Source organism: Nematolebias whitei, chromosome 3 (assembly GCF_014905685.2).
Source record: "Nematolebias whitei isolate Nwh7 chromosome 3, NemWhi1, whole genome shotgun sequence".
Classification (NCBI taxonomy): Eukaryota; Metazoa; Chordata; class Actinopteri; order Cyprinodontiformes; family Rivulidae; genus Nematolebias; species Nematolebias whitei.
In genome coordinates this window covers 8,714,105-8,730,877 of record NC_056500.1, presented here as the reverse complement: position 1 = coordinate 8,730,877, position 16,773 = coordinate 8,714,105, and the positions used below count along the sequence as shown (strand labels likewise).

Below are 16,773 nucleotides of genomic sequence, written 5' to 3'. Positions count from 1 at the left end.
CACACACACACACACACACACACACACACACACACACACACACACACTGTTATGTCACACAGGTCACAGTTAACCACTGTCTGAAGTGATACCAAATCAAAAGGAAAAACTAAGATTAATCTTCTCCTACAGTTTATTCACATTACTTACAGCAAACATTATGCATTGAAACTATTATGGACTGAATTTTGCACTAGCTGAACCTGCAGACTGATACTATGTTTATGGTTTTATACACATTTATTCCCCTGGCTGCAAATGAAGATGCATACATATAAAGCCCATCTCTACAGTCATAACATAATACAAGCTGAAGATATGAAGTGAAGATTAAAGTGAATATTTAAGCCATTCCTCAGCAAAGAAACTCCAAAAGTATTCAGATGTCAGCTATTACATCCTCATATTCTGACTGACAGCTGTCTAAAACTCAGGTTGACATGCTGTAGAAAACAAATGACGTGCACACTTTCAGCAAATGATTGAACATAAGAAGAGATCATCAACTACAGTCGTCAAATTGTATTTCTGAAAAGCTTCCTATTTAAAAACAGGTCATTATTTCATTCATTTTCAGTCTTGTTTAAAAATACTTGTTTTTCAGATCGACCAAAACGCCAGAGAGGACTTTAACGTGACATCTGACGTGGAATTCAACAGCATCAAATCAGTTGTTCTTGGCACGGTGTCAGGTATACGTGAAACTCTCATTGAGCCGATTACAGTAATGTGTGACAAAAGACTGTTCTGGGGCTTTTTGTTCATGGTGGTGGGTGGATCAGATGGAAATCTGCCATCAGTGACGTGCATCTTCAAATGTTTGGTATATTTTTGTATCTTCTTTCAAAAACGGTAACAACAAAACAAAAAAGATTTGCCCACTTAAGTTGCATTTCAAAGCCAAATAGGTAAATTACAGTACTATTTTTTTTTTTTACCTAAAGCAAAAGTTCAGAAAATACAGTTACTGTATTTTGCAGTTTGATGAAGCAGTAAATGATTAGGTCTTTTCCTGAGAGGAGCCTCAGACAGCTGTAACGATAATAAATTCAGAAAAGGCCTTTTACTTTCTATGCTAATAAGGAGAAACTGAGAAGGAAAAATTGTTTTGAAGATTGACAACACTGTGCAGTTCAGAATTACAACCAATCGATCTCAGCTGCTGTGGCGGGGTGGGGGGGTCAAAGTAAACCAGGGAGTCAAATGGTGCAGTTCAGTTTCTTCTTGCTTGACAGAATCCACTTTCAGCATCAGTTCTGATGCAGTTTAAGTTTACTGTCATTTATCTTGAAGATAAAAGGTATTGAAACAGTCTGGATAAGTCTTCACTTCTATAAATCTTTTTTTTTTCATTCAACCTTTATTTAAACGGTCACATTGAGCCTCGAAGACTCATTTACAAGTGAGACTTGTTTGGACAGACAATAAAGTGGTGAAAGTGACAACATAGGTTTTGGAGGCAAAAAAAAAAAAAAATCCCAACATGCTCTTAATCTTTGGTTGAAGATTATAAGCATGAAAATTAAAATAAATAAAAAATCAGAGAGCATCAAAGTTTACAGAGCTTCCAGGTGAATTAAGATAAGGTGGCCTGTCAAGGCCAGTCAGAGAACCAAATTCAGATAAACACGATGTTTTGGGGACAGGCAGAACTTTACTGATCATGTCTACCTTGAGTCTGTCGGTCCTCTCGGTTCCGAAACGTCCAAATTATGGTTGTTATTTTCTATGTTTTGTTTTCTAAACTTGCGAGAATCTTTGTAAAATCAATGTAAATTTCCATGTTGAACAATTCTAAAGAGGCATTAACAGTCTAAGGACAGTCTGCAGCTAAAGACCCCATGTAAATTATATTGAAATAAGGTCATAAAGATATCATAAATGGACATGATTTTTCTATCTTTCCCAACACAAATCATGTTAACTGTAATTATACTCTATATTTTTTCCAGCATTCTACCTTCCTGTAGTTTGCATAAGCAAAGAAAAAAAAATCTCTCTATTATTTTTGTCTGCTGACAATTCCAGCAAACAGTTTAGAAACTGCACTCATTTATGGGTAAAACCGATCAACTGAGCATCAGTTTCAAATCCCAAGAAAGTAACGATTCCAGTCAATCCAAAAAAGTTCAATCTGGTCCTCTGGACATTCAAAAAAACAAAACAAAGCAAAACAACAAAAAAATATTGAAACGTTTCGTCTCTCATCCGAGAGACTTCCTCAGTCTGAGGTGCTGTATTCAGCTCAGTCTCTTAAATAGCACCTTCTCAGAGTGGATCAACCAGTTTGCTGCTGACAAACAAAACCAGATGATCACATGCTCAAGAAGGACATTTTGATTCCAGTCAATGTATGATCAATGATCAATGTGAAAGGCGTGTTTAAGTTGTTTCTACTTTCTCCTCTTATTAATTCATTATTTTAATTGCTGATCCAGTCTATATCATGAAGTTAGCCAGTCGCCACCCCTGCTGAGCCAGAGGACTCGGTCACATCAGCGTCATAGAGGCAGTGTAATAGTTGATGTTCTGTCATTTTCCTGCATGCCCCATCATCCGTCAGCTCAACAAATGAACCAGGACAAATGTGCAGCCTCAGATTCTCTCAGACAGACAGGGAGATAATGATGGGTGGTTCTAACAGTGGACACCGTGTGTCAGGGCATTACTTCGAAGACCAACAGTATATGGAAAAAATACAAATATTGCTTTAAATTTTGATTGTTTAATCCTCGTTTAAGAATCTCATTAGCTTATTTTGTTGCTTGTTGTTTTGCATTATATTTTTACATTTGTTTTTATTGTGTTTTCCAGCAATCTATCATCAGACAAAAACTTTAACAGTTGCATCGTTGCCAATAGTCAAAGATTTTGTGTATCTGAACTTGTTAAAAAAAAGATCAACTCAATTATTAAATAATGTGTACCGATTTATTAATGTTTACTTTAGCTTTTGTGAAACACATAATTAATATTAACAAAAGACCATGAAGAACAGAAAGTGTCCATGCTTGTGGAGTCTGTAGGAATAACTATGCCTTCATACTGGAAAGCCAGATAAGTTTGCTCTGCTGGGGTTGCCGTCTGCCATGAAACTAATGAATCAAAGGAAAATTATTTGTCTACGGCTCAGCATTTCAGATGCTATTTAAACTCAACACCTGATCAAGTATCCTGCTGATAAAATGCCTGCTTCAGCCGGCCTCATCTCCAGCGTCATATTTATGTGTTTTGTTTTTTTTACTCCTGGATAATAAGTTGGATTTCTGAATATGGTTTGTGCTGTGTAAGCAAATTGCTCAGCAGGAATAATTGCGCTTCATTTTTATAGCGTAAGATTACAAACTGCTGTCCCAACTAGTGAGACCTTGAGTCATTTAATCATTAGTTTTACTTTGAGTAAGGTTTTTAAAGAGCTATCATGGCACGGTCTATCATTTTAAGTTGTCACTGTAAAAATCTTGCTGGCAGCTTTCTGCCACAACATCTGAATTAGTGTTTTGTTTTGTTGTTCCTTTATGCTTTAGTGCAAGTGCTGAATTGATACCTGAAAGCATTTTTTATTCTTTAACGGCGTGAACATCATGTCTGTTAACAACTAAACTTCTCTGAACGTTTTTTTTTTTTTTTTAACTCTGAGATAAATATAATTGATACTGATACTCAAACACTTTAAAGCCACAAAATGCTTTTATTTTGTCATTAAAAAATGTAAATAAGTTCAAGTTCAAGATTCTTTATTATCCCCGAGGGGCAATTTTTTTCAGTAGGCACACAAAACATCCATATTAGACAAAACATTGACATTAAAATAACAGAAATCATCACTGTTCATTGAGAAGCCTAATATCTACAGGGATGAATGAGTGTTTCGGTCTGTTCGTTCTACATCTGGGCTGTAGATACCTGCGTCCAGATGGAAGCAACCTGAGCTCACCATGGAGTGGATGATCAGGATCTGCCAGAATCAGCCTGGCCTTGTTCACTGACCTCACCTTGTGTCGGTCTGTGAGGTTCTGTAGAGCTATGCCAGCAGTTTTGCCGCACATCCTGACAATCCCCAAGAGTTTGTTCCTGTTTTTCACGTCAAAAGTCCGAACCAACAGACGAAGGTAAAAGCTGTGTCAATAAAACGTGAATAAAATGTTCTCATAGAAGTAGAATCAGCATCAAAACCACAGAGCTTTTGATAACAATACATTATCTGATGGGTCTTTTTATATACTGAGTTCACATGAGGGTCAAAGATCAGTTTGTCATCAAGAACAGTTCCCAGATATTTATTTTGATGTTCCACCTCAACAGCTTCACTGTTAATGGCCACAGGAGTGGCAACAATGAATATTGTTCTGTAAACCAACAAAAGAAAATCCTCATAAAAGTACAACCTGGCTTTTGTTTCTACTAGTTCTCTTACACACGTGATGACACAATGTGCTTAGAAGCAATCACACTTTACCAGCAGTTTCTTAAAGATTTACTGCCGTCGCACTAAAATCACATCCTCAGCTGAATGAGGAAGTGCCCCATCATTCTAATGCATGAATGTTCAATTTTTATTTTTTTTGTGACAATTGATTTTTGAATTTCATCATTGTTGCCTGAAAACAGAATTAAGAAAACATTCTTTATATTAAAGTTTTTTTTTAAATCATTTTGAGGCAGAAGCCTTTCTGTGCACCGTTTTATATAAATGATTTCCCATTTATTCCATTAACAATAGTCTCATCAAGATAAACATTTACATGTGTCACTGCTGTATTTCAAACCTGTAATCTTATTTCACCAAGAAACACGTCTCCTCATCTCACTTGTTTTCATTTTGTTTTCTTTCTTTGTTCAGAGTCTGAAGAATTGGACCCGGATCTCTCTTGGCTGGGCTCTCTCAGATTCACTGGATGCCTGTCAGGTGTTCGATTTAACTCCATCTGTCCTCTGAAAGCTGCTCTCCTCCAACCTGACAGCCGGGTTATTGTCACCAGCCCTCTGGTCCAATCAAGCTGTGCTATCTCATCTCAAGCTGATCCCTTTGCAGCAGGAACAACACACTCCTTATCAGGTAAAAAAAATAATACGTCCCTTCCATCCTTCATATCATTGGGCAAACACTCCACCTGTCTCAGTGTGGGATTCTATCTGACGTAATTTAAATATTCATGGATAATCACTATACTTAACAGATTATTAGGTGGCCTCCTCTGTAGGCAGAGAGAGAGAGAGATGGCACAGCAACAGATGAGATTAGTCAAATACTCTGAAGTGCTTTAAGGCTTTTTAAAAACTCACTGTTTGCACTAACTAGTGGTTCTTGTTCTACTTTCTGTTCTTAACCCATTTCACCTCACATTTTTACTTTATTTTTATTTTTTTTGCCGTCTTCGGTTTTATTATTTGTCCTTTTTCCTTTGTATGCAGACCAGCCTGGGTCAGTGGATCCCAGTCAGCCTTTAGTCAACGTCATCAGGAGCGACTCAGCTCTAATTGGAGGTACGGCTCTCAGCAGAAATGAAAATATTTAAACGCGTCTAATCCAGTTTTATCTGTAAAACACTAAAAATTCTCAAAGGAACGTTGTTGTACAGTGCAACGCACACAAGCAAAAGTAAACACAGATTCAACTAAAATGGGAATAAAACAATTTAACTATAAAATTAACATTTTAAAAAGGTAACAAAGCCAAAGAGTAAAAGTGAGATTTAAAAGCAGCTCATCAATAAAAACAGCTGATTATACAAGTTCTTTGTGCCACTTCGTTTTGTTTTGTCAGTGTTTGTGACTTGACATTGCTGTTTTACTCACCTATTCTGAAAAGTACTCATCACGCATGAGCGTTTGTGAAAAAGACTACGAAAAACAAATAACATGTCAGAGAAGTCAACATTATCTGAGCTAAATCTGTCTGGGGAAATTAAAATTCTCTAATCTCACACCCAATTATGTCCCCCAATAATGCGATGAGAGGAGATTTGTTTGCTGCAGCAAGCAGCTTTTAGCACAGAGCAAATAAACACAATTGTTCTTGTATCAGACAGGCTAAAAGATAATTCAGAAAGCATCAACAATAAATCTAGCATTCAGTGAAGAAAGGCTGCCTTGCATGCCAACATTTGAAATAAAGATTTATGTGATTTATGCTTAAAGTGTTTGATGGGATGACTCTGTTATCACCAAAACTAATTTTAGCTCAGTCTCTGTAAAACCAAGTTAGAGCCATTTCTGATTCTTCTAAGAGTGTTTATTTGTTACGGCCATCTCAGAGCAGGTTCACTGTGTTTTCCGGCATATAAGTCAGTTTTTTTGCATAATTTGCATGCGACTTACAAACCGAAGTGACGTATTTCTGTTTTTTGCCCTGATTTATAACTCAATTTTGGGTTGAGATCTGACTTATTTCATTCATTCTGACATGGACAATATTGAACACAACCATTTTTAGCCACTAGAGGGCCCTCGACTAATATGGCAAGCCAAGTGTCTCATTAATATTCAAATATGGCAATTAATGAGACACTTGGCTTGCCATACAAAGCCACCTTCGTCTCGCTTCAGAACTCGTGGAGCAAACCTCAAATCAGCTGCATTTCACCAATGTGACATATTTATGTTTTTTCCACTATATTAGACATATTTGGACAGATGCGACTTATACGGCGGAAAATATGGTGCTGCTAAAGAGACTCATTTAAAGTTGTACCTCCCAATCATTAATTTATGAAAGTTTAATTAAAATCAGCTTTTGATTCATGAGTTATTTTGCTAACTTGACCGACACGGTTGACAACAACCAAGATTGTCATTTTTTTAGCACTCTGAGAATATGTTGATTATGTCAGCTACTACCACACTAAACTTTAGCTTGTAATCTGAAAAAAAATAAAATAAAAGTTATAGCTAATTGTGTTTGCTAATATTGATTAGCTGGTCTAGCCTCCTTGAAAGGGATTGACTTTAAAAGTTAATCGGTACGCATCAAAGGATTACTTTCTGATAGTTTCAATACAAAATTATTCAGTCGTTGAAGAGATATTTTGCTAACAGACAAAAACACACACCGACACAAGCAGGTATATGGACACCTGCCTTTCATGGCTCTGTGTGATAATATTTCAACCCCTTTTTTCCCTCATTTTTGGACAAAATTTTGTTTTGTGCTTTTCAGGCGTGATCGCAGTGGTGATTTTTGTCACCATGTCGGCATTAGCAGTCATGGCCAGATTCATCTGCACCAGGAAAGAGACGTTTCGGAACCACGAAGTAAAAGCTGTGCAGCCAGAAGACAGCCATGAGTTCCCGTTCAGCAGCCAGGCCGACTCTTTGGGTGCAAACCAAAAGGAGTTTTTTATTTAGCAACGGTCCTGGATGAACTGAAAAGACAGAACAAGAGGAACTACCAAACAGTGCTTTACCAATCCCCCCCCCCCCCTTTTTGGTAAATACTACAGACTTTGCTTAACTAGCAGATGAGTTGGATTTTAAGACGTCGGTGCTTTCTCTTTAAGGATTCAAATATTTAAACATGTACAGTTCATAGTGTTTTGTGCGCTTACAACTAATTCCCCACCTCTCCTATAAAAACGTTTCAATTTAATAAATAAATAAATGTGAATAGATGTGATCTGTTAAAATGTTTGCGCTTGATTTATAAGAACTTTTCTATGAAAAACCTTTAAAATTTGTGAGATTTATGATGCCAGAGCCATAAACACCCAGGGACGTGGACTTAACTGGAGGGATTATATGCAAGATTTACCTGGACCATCCCAGCCGAAGCACCGTCCCAGAATCAGATTAAATGTGTGCTTTACGTGGAAACAATCCCCAAATCTGCTGTAAATATAAAAACGGAATAAATGCTGCTCTAAAACTTTGTCTACCCTGTCAGTTAATTTGTGATATATTTTGTGCTGGTCTATGTGCGTTTTCACTGTTTTGAATGTATGGAACCCTTCAGCAGTGATACTGAGGTTTTTGTTAAGTCTTTGCTTTGCAACCCGTGCAGCGAGCAGCAGAGCTCTCACATAAAGAGATATGAGTAGCTCGGTCCATAAAACATGAGTGCTTTGTCACCGCTTTTACTCTAAGCACACCGTTTATTTTTATTTTTTCCTGAAATCTTAATCTGCTTTTGCCTAATGGAGACATTAAAATAAGGATCTTGTAGTTTGAGACCCTGCCCAATCAGATCCAGTTTATGAAAGTTTATTCAAGGTTCTTTATTTGTCATTGCACCACATGTGGTACTGTACATGTGGTGCAATGAAATTATGTACACGAGGTCCCAGTTACATCCAACAATAAAATGTAAAGGAAAAAACAGCAATAAGATCTAAGATATGAACTAAGAAAAACATCAACTAAATATATACTAAGCACTAGTAGCATAAAAACATTACGCCGAACAGCAGCACGAACATGAGTCTGTGTGAGCAGATGAGCACGCATGAACACGGCAACATGAAACAGATCAGCAGCAACATGAAACAGATCAGCAGCAACATGAAACAGATCAGCAGCAACATGAAACAGATCAGCAGCAACATGAAGTGAGTTTTTTCACTGTGATTATCCTGGTTAGATATTCATGAGTCTAACAACCTCAGGGTAGAAGCTGTTCCTCAGTCTAGTGGTTCTGATCTGACCTACATTACCTGTGTAGATTGTAAAGAGTGTGGGTCCTCTTCACAAAATAAAAATACTTTTTTGGCTAGTGAAGCATTTGCTCTTCTGAACACAACCACTACTGAATAAAATCATGAGGGCGTTCAGCACTTAACTCAACTGCTCTTGTTAAAATAGTCAAACACTGTGGCTGCAAACCTGTGATTAAACACTTTAGAAGGAAATAAATTATATTTTTGAAATGTACCAATGGAAACATCTTTAAAAATGTGACCTAAAGCCTCTTTGTGTCATTTGGACAGCATCCAATCATATCAGTTAATGTATTTGAATGTTTCTGCAGCAACAGCCAGAATCATCTAAAAGCTGATTTACATTTTATATGACATGAGTTTTGAATGAGTAATGCTCAATTTTAGGAAAATTCATCATTTATTCTTGCACATTTTTATATAAGGTTGTTGCATTTAAATACTTTGCATCAGAACCAATCAAATTTAAAACGAGGCTCGGCTACGTCAATGGATGACTTGGTCTGAAAGGTTGAGTGGGCAGAAGTGCAGGCAGCCATTGCATTTTCATTCATTCAACCTTTATTTATGCAGGTTAGTCTCACTGAGTCACGAGGACCCATTTTCAAAAAAGACCTGTTTTTTAACAAAACCTCAGATAAGGTACACACAACAAACAGCCATACAATGCATTTAAATGAAAGGTAAATGAAAGTAGCTATATAAAACAAAATAAAATCAAGATACCTTATGAAACGAGGTAAAATACTAAAAACAGGAACATGTCTGCATTAATTTTTACGTTTAATTTAATTGTTTAAAATCACTTAGAGAGGACAGCTGCACAGGATTCACTTATATTAGTCGCTTTGTACAACACATAATAACAATACTTTATTGCAATAAATTGTTTATGATACAGTAAAGGCATCTTTGCAACTTTTTTTTATCCAATAATATTTTAAAGGCCGATTTTTATTTGTGTACTGTACCTTTTATAGTGGGATTAAGACTTTTGCATCAGTTTCACAGATTGTATTCCTTTAACAAGTTTCCTTCGACAACACTTTTTTGCACATAGACTGCACAACAAGTGATCTTGCCATTTAATTACAATGACACTCATTGTGTTAAATGCCTAACTGATGTCAAAGCAATGCAAGCAGTAAACCACGCATCATTTTGCTGATCTGATATAAAATCTTTGAAAGATGATAATTTGGCCGTCTGTTATTCCTGATCTGAACGTTGATCCACTCTGCTCGTCTGTCAGAAATCCTCTGTGATTCGATGAACTGAGAGCGCACGGACTGCTGTCTGCTGCAATATTGATAAAAATGAAAAATCACTCATTCTGGATATGACTGCTGTCTCAAACTGCCTTCTTTAACAAAGTAAACAACTTTTCTCTTCTCTCGTTTTACATTTCTAAGATAAATTTTATAATCAACCATCTTAGACAGTCACATTTGACTTGATAAATATAAGAATACCACTTCTGTATACTTAACACAAGTAAGTACTGTACTAAGCTAGTATAAAAATGACTTACTATGTAGGACAGCAGGAAATGGGTCATTTTGTCTCTTAGGAGCTACATTTCTTACTGGTTTCACTACACCTGGGTGTTTGTATTAGACTCTAAAGGCCCATGAATGAGCAGCTTGTAGACATTTTACTCACTCATACCACTGTCCTTGCTGTGTATCCTCCCCGTTATTGTTGCTTGCGTCTCTTGTGCTTAGTATGCACAGGAGCAGCTGTCCCTCTGGACCTCATCAGATGCAGCAGAATGCACTGATCAGAGGATCTCCAGGTATTTTATTTACCCAGTGGGAGCAATTCAACGATCTCATCAGTAGCTCTCTGGGAAGTAAACAGAAACAACAACAAAAAAATGATTCCTGTGTGGCAATCTCATTACATGTAGGCTTACAAGAAACTGAATTCTACTTTTGTTTCGATGACTTATTGGGTGAATACATACAGTACACAATGCAGACAATAACAATAGTAACAATACTTGAAAAATAATAATGTCATTTTTGTCAGCCATGACCAAACGTTTCTGCTACATTCATTTTTCAAAGTTCCAAAAGTGTTGTCTAATAAACTTTTAATAGCAGCAATATCCTTAATAATTTAACATACTTTCTGTTTTATAGTGGACATGTAAAGACAAATTACAGAATATGAAATATTAAATACAATTTCATTTGTTTTTATGTACATTTTTGCAGTTGGATTTTTGAAAAAGGTGATAATTTTTTCTTTTTGCATCTTATTTGCATGTTTTTAAATTGTATTTATCAATTTAACAGTACATTGAAAAACAAAAAGCAAAGATTAGAAGTTTTGTTTTTTGTTATTTTATTTATTACATCTTTACATGTTGTTTTGAAATCCCTTTAAACTTCCTCAACATTTTCTAAAATAATGTTCCATCACGATCACTACAATATTTTATAATTACAATTTACCCAAAAAATCACCAGGATTGTTGCTTATCTACAATGTATCCTAAAGGCAAACGCACTCTGAAGCTCACGGAAATGATCATTAGATTAAAGACAACACACACACAGTTGGTGTCAAGTCCTCTGAGTAAATGTGCTAAATGTATTAAATGTGAGGAGAGCTCATTAATTCTTGTTCATACAAATGAAAAAGCAGCAATAGGTGGTAAAAGAAGAGGCAGGAGACGAGTGTGCTGCGTTTTCCTGCTCCACTATGATTACGATAAGATCATTTTAGCAGGCTTTCTTCTGATTAGTGATCTGATGAGACTGTAGCACCACAGGCAGACACAATAGTGTACCACCATAAGCCTGATTATAAATGACATCAGCAACTTCTGTTGTCAGGTTCTATCAGTCATTTTTGTAATGGAAAATTAAACAGGAATAGGAATGTGGCTCTTGCGAGGAATAATCAAGGTTTAAAAGACAACCATAGAAAAAGAGCTGAGCCTTTCCCTCTTGGCACATTGGAGCATTCCATCTATTCTGCATCTTTTTTATTCATTGTTTGTTTACATGTGAATCCGTTTGTGTTAACCTCACAGATGGTTTGGTAGATAAATGGTAAATGGACTGTACTTATATAGCGCCTTTCTAATCAAGATACTCAAAGTGCTTTATACTACAATCTGTGCCCTCATTTACCCAGAATGCTCCACAGAACGCCACAGGAAGTCCTTCCTCCCTGTGGCTATAAACTTTTCAGCTCCTCCCCCTTTCAATAAAAGTAGAACAATAAAAGTAATCCTGCACTACAATAAACACTTGAATGTTCATGTCTGCACCTGACTTGTTTTAGACCTTAATTGTTGGTATTTTTACATTCTGCATATTTTATTTTTATATTCTCTGTCGGGCAGCACTGTGGTGCAACTGGTAGAGCTGCTGCCTCTCAGCGAGTAGGTCCCTGGTTCAAATCCCGGTCAGGGGACCGTTCTGGGTGGAGTTTGCATGTTCTCTCCGTGCATGCATGGGTTTTCTCCAGGTACTCTGGTTTCTTCCCACAGACATAAAACATGCATGCTAGGCTGATTGGTAACTCTAAATTGTCCCTAGGTGTGAGAGAGAGAGTGAACGGTTGTTTGTCTCTGTGATGGACTGAAGACCTCTACAAGAAGGACGTATGATTTAAATGTCCCCTTCTGCAGAACCACTGTTGCTAAATTTTCATTCATGCATCAAGGTCTTGTGTTGTGGAACAGTTTAAAACTACTAAGTGAATTGTGTACAACATTATCTGTATTTAAAAGAAAGTTGAAACAAAGTGTATAAATTTTAACACATTTGTTTTAATTTTTATTATTATTTTAATTTTTTTTTGGTCAATTTGAATTCATGATGAACTATTATCTATTGCTTTGGTGTGTATTTGAGTGTGTTTAAAGTAAGATGTAAGCTCATGTATAAAGATTTTATGATTTATTCTTTTAGAAAGTGTGTGTGTGTGTGTGTGTGGGGGGGGGGGGGGGACTTGTAAGCCCATTTTGGGTTTTTATGACCTCACCTGCACATTTTGTTTTTTATCTTTTCCTTTATGTGTATTGTTTGTTTCTTTTTTGTGCAAACAATAAAACAACAGCAAAACAACCTGTCCAGGGCGTACCCCCCCCCCCCCCCCCCCGCCTCTCGCATAGTGATGGCTGGACATGTACACCAGCAACCCTCGCAACCTGAAAAGGAAGAAGCGGGTAAAGACGGACGGATGCATGGATATTCTCTGTCACTTTTATATCTTGTGTGATTCCTTGGGTATGTTCTTTTTATACTGAAACTCTGGCACAACAATTTCCTGCGGGATCAATAAATCTATCTCATCTTGTCTTTTCTTCATACGGCACTCTATACTATATCTGTACAAAAACTAATCAGTGCTTTATCACATTCATACATTCATGGGACACACATCGAGGCAATGAGGGGTTCAGTGTCTTGCCCAAGGACACGTCAGCATGTGACTGCTAGCGGAGTTGAACCCACAACTCTTGCATTGAAGGACAATGGCTCTAACCACTCAGCCACAGCCGCTCCACGATGAAACAAAAATGTGTAATTTGAAACCGTTTGGAATTAAAGAGGCACATTCAAAAAATACCTATCAGAGGAAACTTGATCTCTTTTTCAGCTTTACATCGTTGGCCCCAGTGATGTTCAGCCATTTTTGTTAAATAAAACTTTTACTACGTCAAGTCCAGAAAAGAGCAAGCACAGCCTTCTTCAGTGTCTGCTCCTTTTTAATGGAAACTGTTGTCATGTCTTGATAATTGGTGGCAAACACACTCATATTAATAACTTAAGAATAATAAAACTGCCATCATCGATGCCTCTCTTCTAAATTATTCCAGCGCAGGACGCTGGTTTGATCTTCTGTGCTTTGGCCATAATTTGCATACCCTGGAGCATGGCAAGATGGATTTTCTCCTGATAATAATCATGCAAGCATCCAGCTGCCTGGCACAGTACATACCTCTACCTTGTTTATTCATGACAGGGGTTGTGATATTCTATAATTTTCTTGTCAACAAAATGCTAATCTGCTCTGCTGATTACATCTTCAGCAGCATTATGCAGAAGGAACTGCATAAAAGTGATCTGATGGCTACACAGGCTCATGTTTTATTAACATTCTGAAAGCAAACAGATGGGGGTTAGTCCCTCAGACCACACACACACACACACACACACACACATGCACACACACCGGTACACAGCTCGCCTCCTGGGACATTGCAGAACTTTAATCTCACCTTTCTGACCCCAAGTGTCCTGACTGATAATGGACACTAGATGCAGAACAACAACAAATACCAACAATGACCTCCTCCTCATAGAAGTCAATTACTTGGTAAACAACAACAAACTTGTTTTTGCACAGTCCACTTTAAAAACAACAAAGTCCATGCTCAATAATCCAGGTATAAAATCCAACATTTTTCAGTCAGGTCATCTGGACAGTTTCTTTTTTTTTGTGCTGAAATGTTTCGCTTCCGATCCAGAAGGCTTCATCAGTCAAGGAAACACAACAAAACTGATTCTTCCTCCAACAGTTTACTCCAAAGTGGAACAAACCAGTTCTGCTTGTGATAAGATGGTCTCTTTGGTACGGCCCCTCCTCCACTTTAAAATCATCAGAAACACATGGATTAGATGACAAGTTTTTAATGATTATATGGCTTTTATATATATATATATAGTGATTTTTTTTTTTTTTTTTAGTATAGTTTAGTTTCTCCTGCGAGCACCTGGTGGTAGATCATCCTGTCTGCTCAACCAGGGGCAGTTGAGTTATGCTGAATCTTGGTGTCATAAACTAGAATATGAATCATTCTTATTTAGGTGATGTGATTTAGTATTTCATCGTTTCTAATTACGTTCTTTTTTGTTTTTATATTTTTATTCCATATGCTGTAATTATATCTTATTTGATGCTGTGATCTTTTTGTTAAGCGCTTCGGTAACAGTTTCTGTTTTTAAATGTGCTATATAAATAAATCTGACTTGGCTTAATTGCGGTTTAAAACGGTTAGACATTGGTTTTATTTTTACATCTTATAATCATACCCTTTCTCTTTCCTAGCAATGATTAAAAACAATGCTGAAGTACTTTAGCGGGATATCATGAGGACAAGAATTTCATAATTATCTACTTCCTCACTGTCTTGTCTGTTTTCTATAAATAAAAAGGTATTTAATCAATTATTTTTCTGCAGATTCGTTGTAGGCACTGAGCCTGTTTGAAGAAAAGCCATCATTTAATAATTAAACTAAAACATTTCTGTGCATTGCAGGTAAAATACAGGGGTTTATTTTTAAAAACACAGAAACACCATTGTATTGTCTCCAAATAATGAGAGGCATCAATAAATGTTGTCCCTGCTCAGCCAGTGCTCATCCTTCAGTGATCCTGCAGGAGTGCAGACATAGATCACCGCTTCACTGATTACATCTTCAGCAGCATTATGCAAAAGAAGCATCATAAATAAAAGTGATTTGGCGGACACAAATCTCCAAACGCCTCATGTTTTATTGATACTCTGCATGCAGATGATGTTCACCCCTCAGACCGCTCACCACCTCAGCTCATCTCTCAAATTGTCAGCAAGACCTCCGTCTCACCTCTTCAACGTGCACTTGTTTTGACAGATGATGGGAGTTGGATGTGACGCGGCAACATGCACAGAATGTGAGGAAGGTGCCAAGTGTGTTTTAAATTTTGATAAAACAGCACAGAAAAAGAAATGGTCACACAACTCAACACTTTGTGTTTATGCAGATACGCTCCAAGTTTTGCTGTTGTTGCCACACAGCATCACTAAACATTTATTTTGGTGTGACTTAGTCTGAATGTTCAAGTAATTCTATTTGGCAGAGAGTGCAGAACTTATCAAAGTGTAATCCAGAACCACAATGTTTAATGCAGTTTGTGTATTTTGGTGACGCTTACTTTCAATATTTTTATGTTGCAATTAATCTCAAAGTACTACTTAATAAATGCCCTTGATTAAATAACGCGTAGTGCATTTTGGGGTTCAGTTGACATTTTAGTTATATGAGCAAATGCAGCAGGTGGTGTTGGCACGATATCCTCAGGACTGTAAAACAAAGTTTGCTGCAACATTACAATGAAACTGCTGCAATTTTAAATATAGCCTATGAGCTCTATTTTAAATTTATTTTAGATTTAGTTGTAGATAAAATGGAACAGGAGGATAACACTAAATCTCCCGCTTTCAAATATTTTCCTGCAAATGCGTAATAACTTCTGCATCATCAGTATCTAAAGTGTTAATATTCCCTGTTCTGTGTTGTAGCAGCAACGGATGCGTTTGCTAAATCATTCTGCCTTAACGGTTTTCAGAACAAGCTAATTCGATTTGTTTAACTTCATAACAGAAGTCATAAACAACCTTTCACAAAAAGCAACATATTGTAGCAGTTTTTTCTTTTTTTAATCTAAATGTCAGAAATTTAAAGTGGTAACCACTCGCGTGCAATTTCTGCTGTTTGTTATTTCAACTTTTTTATTTCAATTTTTTTTTGTGGAAATCTGGATAAACAAAAAAAAGTTTAATCATTGCCTGATTAATATGGTTGAGATATTTGTTGGTTAAAAAGTCTCTATTTTTAGTTTGACACAATGATTATAAAGATTTCTTAAGGTGAAATCAAGCATCTAAAAAGTTTATCAAAGCCAGGTTTATGTAAAAAAAAATTACATTAGCAATTTTCTTTTTTTAATAGCTTATTTAAATTTTATTTTTTAGCAATTAACAAACTTTCAAATTTGAGTTTATGAATTCAGAAAATTGACTCAAACAACATAAGTCAATATTTTGATTCTTGCTGCCTTAACAAGCAAATATCATAAAGATTTGAATAAAAAGATTATTGTAAAAATGAAAAATTATTCGATTGCTTCATTCGTTCAGGCATGGCACATCTGTGGGCTTAAACAAATGTGGTTTGATTCACTGTATTCAAATTGTAGCCATAATAAATTACTTTGATCATGTTTTCTTTTGCACATAGAAGAGAAAGTCACATCTTTATTGTCGCAGAAAAGCTGCAGTTTAATTTTGGCTTGTTGACCAGCTGGGACATAAAGAAAGACATAAATGTAAGGAATG

The 16,773-nt window shown here is 36.5% G+C and overlaps 1 protein-coding gene across 1 annotated transcript in view; it reads left to right on the top strand.

Annotated features, from left to right (window-relative positions):
- The window catches only part of LOC119407674 (contactin-associated protein-like 4), a 100,311-nt gene extending 92,964 nt beyond the window's left edge, over nt 1-7,347 (top strand). Inside the window, exons 21-24 of the mRNA XM_037674493.1 lie at nt 605-692; nt 4,844-5,059; nt 5,416-5,487; nt 7,160-7,347. Coding sequence (XP_037530421.1) covers nt 605-692; nt 4,844-5,059; nt 5,416-5,487; nt 7,160-7,347 — 564 coding nt within the window. The remainder of the gene's footprint in view (nt 1-604; nt 693-4,843; nt 5,060-5,415; nt 5,488-7,159) is intronic.
- Nucleotides 7,348-16,773: the final 9,426 nt, after the last annotated feature.